Source organism: Nesoenas mayeri (assembly GCF_963082525.1).
Source record: "Nesoenas mayeri genome assembly, chromosome: 5".
NCBI classification, from domain to species: Eukaryota; Metazoa; Chordata; class Aves; order Columbiformes; family Columbidae; genus Nesoenas; species Nesoenas mayeri.
The window spans coordinates 52,354,501-52,360,302 of NC_137548.1; the positions used below are offsets into that span (position 1 = coordinate 52,354,501).

Sequence of the window (5,802 nt, forward strand, 5' to 3'; positions counted from 1 at the left end):
ATGATGCTTTTCCTCTGAGCAGCAGGAATGCAGGGTGCTTCCACACAGGGCTGTGTTTCAGGTGGCTGAGAGGCAGCCCCAGCACCTCTTCCATGGCTGGTTGCCCATTGTGACAACACCTTGGTGGTCACAGGAAAATCTGGCAGGACTGGTGAGCTGGAGTAGTTGAGCAGCACTGGGACAGGTCTGGTTTCTGGGGTCTCTCCCCTCACATCAGTGTCAGCCACTGGTCACCTGTGGCATCACTTCCTGCTTCTGGCACTACCCCAAATGCTTGGGCTGACTTTGCTGAATTGGCAGCAAGCAATGGAAGTGTGCAAACATAAATTTAATGAGACAGGGATGCCAGTGAAATTGCTCCTGGCCATGCTCCTGGTGCTGCTCTAGTTAGTGCTGGGGGACAGAGCCACCCAAGCAGCGGCATTTAATCCCATCTGTCCTCCCTGCCATGTTGGAGCTGAGCATCTCTGTTCATCCCCACTGCTGCACGCATTTCCCATGCCCTCACATGGTGCCCCTGGGAGCCAATGAGCTGGGCTTCCTGGGTGCAGAGCTCCTCTGGGATGGACCCGTACCCTTGCAAGTGTCCATCCCCTTGTGCTGAGTGTCTGCAGCCACATGGTCCAGCCCAGTATCACTGCAGAGATATAACTTGAAGAAGCAAATTTGCTGGGCTGCAGAGCCTGGCAGCGATGCCCACCAGCTTCTTGCAGGCAAGAGGGCAGGTTTTGCTTCCTGGTTTGGCAGGGAGTTCCCCGCTGGCTTTTCATATGCGTGAGCACCTCTTGGGTCAGTGGTGAGGTGGGGCTGACAGAGCTGCTGGGGCCACCTGGTTCCTGGGCTAGCAAAGCAGACTTTCCTGTTTTGGCCGTGACGCACAGACACCATCTCCACAGTGCCCTTGGCTCCGTGTCTGGCAAGGTCCCATCTCATCCCACAACATGTCCCTGCCATGCATGGCAGCTGGGCCAGGAGTCTGCACAGAGGGAAAGGGAGACTAAGGCTGAGAAGGAGACGTGACGGTAAGTCGGATTTTGGGACTCTGATCAAGAGAGGGTGGAAGCGAGCAGCAGGGATCCCCCAGCTCCTTTTGCAGGAGCTGGGAAGCTCAGGCTCCCTGCAGAGCCCATCGAGGTTGTACTGCTTTGCCTGTACTGCCTCTCCTAGACTGCAGCAGGGCTATCCCCATTGTCCCCAAAACAGTGGCTCAGGTCACCCCACGGGGCTGGGCTGAACTTTTTTTCTAAACTGGGGCAAATGACAGACTAATGTGACACAGCCCATGGGGATCTGGCAAGGAAAAAGTGATCAGACACCTAATTCTGTGCTGAGTGGGCACCTGCTCTCCTGCATTGCTGCGTTCTCCTACTGCCACAGCCTGGCACCGGTCATTAAAGCTGCTGGCAGCAAGCCTGTGAGTGGAGTTCAGGTGTACAATGGTACAGACCTCCCAAGTGGCGCTGGGCAAGCCACTTAACCTGCATACTGTTGCTCCAGAGATGATGCTGCAGGGATGATAACAATTCCCATGTCCCTCCAGCCCTATACCCACATGCAGCAAAGCCCACTGCTGAAAAAATCAAAGGCTTGTGCTGGCTTTGTGTGCTCAGGGGAGGGAAGCACAGAAGTGGTTTCTCCCCGGGAGGATCCCCATGCAAGGAGCCATGGCCCTGCAGGGTGGGCAGAACATGGGCAGAGCACAGGCACAGCAAGTCGGTTTTGGCTGCTTGAGCAGGGACCTGCTTGGACACAGTGCCCGCAGCTGGGGCAGCCAAGGCAAACAGGCACATACCTGCCAGTCTTGGTCACAGCAGTGGGTGCTGCTGGCACTGTGATGGCTGCAGACCCCTTCGCCACCCAGCCCAGCTCCTGGTGCACCTCTCCCACTGCTGCTCCTCAGCCAAAAGGAGGTGAGAAGGAAGTTTTGGCTACGAGGAAGCATTTGTTGTAGAATAAGAGTCTTGCTATGGGGAGAGCAGTAGTGAAAAACCATTCTGCTTTAAATTTGAATACTTCCCTTAGGCTGCGTCAGTGTTGCTATGTGCACAGGTTGGGCTTACGCAAAGTTTCCAAACCGACATGACCCCAGCCTGGTGGCGCCACTGCCACCTGCAATTTGGGCACCAGACCCACTGCAAGCCCAGAAGCAAACCCATGCACTCCTCAGCCCTGCAAGACTGGGGGAAATAGCCAAAAAGGGGTGTTAGCTAATGGTGGGGTTTGCCTGGGGCTTAGCAAACCCTTCAGCACATGCTGCCTGGCCAGGGAGGAGCCAGCACAAAACAGCTCTTGTCATTTTTTCCTCCTACAGCCAGGTGATTCCTCTTCTCAAAAACAAAGGAAAACTCTCACATCCATGCCCGCCTCCCCCTCCCCCCCCCTACTCCCTCCCCTTCTGAAGGCAGGCTTGCAAGGATATAAATGTAGGGCTAGCTGGCACAGAGCCCTCCCTGCCTGCTGCTCCCTCCTGCTCCATTTCACACCTCATGGCCAAAGTGACCAAGCCCTAAATACCTACACAGGGCTCTATGTTTTAATTGTGTTTGCTCTCACTAGAGCCCTGGGCCACTGGCAGCACACGCGACTGGAAAGGAAATCTCCACCCTGTTAATTTTGTTTGTGTCCCCAGGTCACTCCAGCATAGCCATGGTGGTGGCAGCCAGGAAAGGCATGATGACGGCCTCACCGCTTACCGGCAGCCCCGTGGCCATTGCCACCACGGCTCAGCCAGGCTTCCTGGATGGCTGGCTTAGCCAGATCCCATGTGAGTACAGCAACACTTGCACTGCTCTCTCACACAGAGTTATGCAGGGAGGACTCCTTGTCTCTGAGGCTATGTATCCATTATTCACCCCCTCCAAATCCCTTTTTCTAGCAGGGTCCATTGAGGTGGGGATGCAGCTTAGAGGTACCATGCTGGTCCAGGAGTGGAGGGCATCCTTGCTGCCCATTTGGGGAATGGTCTCCAGCTGCAGCCTCCCTGCATGGGCCCTGTCCAGGATTACAGGGGTGATTCTGAAAGTACAAATCCTTAATACTGAAGTGCCAGGAAGGGGTTTAAATCCACTCTGGTTTTGCTTTGGTTTAACTCTTCTGTTCATCTCTGCTCCCTGAACATTGCACCAGTACCCAAATGGGCACTCATTGCTGTGGCTGTGGCAGTGGCCGTTCTCCTCCTCCTCTTCCTCATCTGCATCATCAGGTGCTGCTGTGGCAAGAAGAAGCCCAAGAAGAAGGAGAGAGTCAGTTTGCTTCCCGTCAGTGGCTTCAGCGCGCCCTGCCTTGTGCGTCCTGTTTCCCCTCTCCCCTGCCTCCCTCCTCCCCAGAGGTTTGCTCTCACACTGCCCAGTCCTGTGGGTGGTGGGAGCACAGCATGGCCAGGGACAGGTCTGAGCATGTCCTGAGGGTTTTGCTGCTCTCTGCCACAGGTCCAGCCTGAGATGGAGGATCTGGAGCGGTGTGCGGAGCAGACAGGACGAGGAAAGCTGCAGTACTCCCTGGAGTACAACTTCCGTGTGCAGGAGGTGGGGATGCTTGTGGCTATGGCGTGGCAGGGAAAAGGCTTTGCTACTGTATGGTCTCTCTTTGCTCCCCACCAAGGTGGACCACACCCTCTTGCATGTCCCCCCTACTCACAGCCTGACAAGTCTCACACCCACATGGCTAGAGGCATCTTTCCTGCTGCACATGCTTCCCACTGAGCCCCTGGTCATCTGCCCCATCCTTCTCCACCTGGTGACTTTGACCACTGCTCCTTTCAAGCTGAAAGTCGGCGTGAAGCAGGCAGCTGAGCTGAAGGCCATGGACAGTGGAGGCACATCTGATCCATACGTGATTGTCTACCTAACATCTGATGTGAAGAAGAAGTATGAGACCAAGGTTTACCGCAAGACCCTGAACCCTGTCTTCAATGAGACCTTCACATTCCAGGTAAGAAAGTACAGCTGATGATGGTTTTATAGTCTCATCAAGAGCATTGCATGGGCACTGTTCCCCAGGCACAAACCTCTCCAGGTAGGCAGATGCATTTGCAACTGAATGGGAAAGTGTTGGAGAGAAAGACTTGTATTGCATCCACCACCCCATCCTGTGGGGCAGGGTTGCCAGTAAGCAGTGAGTCTGGGCTCTTGGGTCTTCCCTTGCAGGTACCCCAGGCAGAGGTACCTGAATCCACACTGGTGATGCAAATCTATGACTTCAATCGCTTTGCCAAGCATGACATTATCGGTGAGATCCGGCTGCCCCTGGCCAGTGTTAGCCTGCAGCACGTCATCGAGCAGTGGAGTGACCTGGTGGCAGCCAGTAAAGTGGAGGTTAGTCCTGTTGGGTTGGAAACTCTGCCGGGAAGAGTGTACTGTTGCTTTTACTGTGCTTGCCACCACCCCCAGAAGCAGACCCTTGGGGGCAAGCATGAGGGTGGGTGAGACCCGAGAAACCTGGGTTCAGCCTGATGCTCCAGACACAGGTGAGTGAGCTCCTCTGCCTGGTGCTCACCGCTGGCACCTCTCCATCAGGAAGAGCAGCTGGGTGAGATCTGCTTCTCACTGCGCTACGTCCCCAGCACTGGCAAGTTAACGGTGCTTATCCTGGAAGCCAAGAAACTGAAGCGGATGGACTCCCATGGGCTCTCAGGTCAGCAGGGACTGCTTGTGCTCAGATCTCCCTACCCCTGTCCAGGTCCTAATGAAGGCACCTGGAGCTAAAAAGCATTGAAAGCTCTTGGTGCAGGGACTTGTTTCCCTCTCCCACCACCATACCATGCCCTTGGCAGGCTCCTAGCTTTCCCCAGCACAGATAGCCCAGATTTGGGCAGAGCTGGAGGTATCTCCCAAGAGGAGGTGTCATTGCTGGATGGTACGGGAAGCTCGTGGCGGGAGGAAGCAGGAGGACGTGAGCTCTGGGGTGGCTGGCAAGAGGAAGAGAGATGGATGCTCACCATAAGGAGTGACAAGTGGGGTGCCAGGCTCTAATTTGAAATGATCCAAGGAAGCTATTTTGTGGCTGAGATCCTCAATTAAAATTGTCACTTGTGCCAGCTTTATCCTCCCTCTCCTCAGATCCTTTTGTCAAGGTGCATCTCATCCTGAACAGGAAGAAATGGAAGAAGAAGACAACAAGTGTGAAGAAAAACACCTTAAGCCCTTACTTCAACGAGGTGTTTGTTTTTGAGGTGCCTTTCAGTCAGATCCAGGTGGGTTTCCCTGCAGCACCCAGGAGTGAGCAGGTCCCCACTGCAGTGAGCCCCCTCCTGCTGACCCTCTTTCTTTTGTCACCTACCAGAACGTGGACGTGGTCATTTCCGTCTGGGATCATGACAAAGTGACCAAGAACGAGCCCATCGGCAAACTCTTTCTGGGCTGTCGGGCCACGGGCAACCAGCTGAGGCACTGGTCTGACATGCTGTCCAACCCACGCCGGCCCCTCGCCCAGTGGCACAGCCTTCAGCCCCCAGATGTGGTTGACAAAGCCCTAGGGCTGAAATCCCACCTCAAGCTGCCCCTGCCCCCCAGATAGTTGGGGGGCTTCTCTGGAGGAGAGGGTGGGAGGCGTTTGCGGACGGATGGCGGGCTTCTGCTCAGCAGCATCTGGACATGTTGGTTCAGCTCAGTGTCAGCAGATAGTGGGCTGAAGGCTCTTTGTGGCCAATAACTGAGCTGACTGCTGGTGCAGCTCATGCTCTGTGCGATGCCTGGAGCAAGGTAGCTCTGCACCCTGGAGCAAGGCTGCATGTGGAACAGAGAATACTGGGGGGGCTGGCTTGTCCCAGCTGCTTATGGGCTGGAGAGACAAATACACAGATCT

General features: G+C 55.3%; 1 protein-coding gene across 1 annotated transcript; it reads left to right on the forward strand.

The window, feature by feature from the left end:
* Nucleotides 1–952: 952 nt before the first annotated feature.
* SYT8 (synaptotagmin 8) lies at nt 953–5,514 on the forward strand (the record flags this gene model as incomplete). Its single annotated transcript, XM_080344932.1, has 9 exons — nt 953–1,022; nt 2,630–2,764; nt 3,127–3,284; nt 3,429–3,524; nt 3,763–3,930; nt 4,146–4,313; nt 4,515–4,632; nt 5,058–5,191; nt 5,281–5,514. The coding sequence occupies 9 exons, from the start codon at nt 953–955 to the stop codon at nt 5,512–5,514; spliced, it is 1,281 nt and encodes a 426-aa protein (XP_080201058.1).
* Between the last annotated feature and the right edge of the window lie 288 nt (nt 5,515–5,802).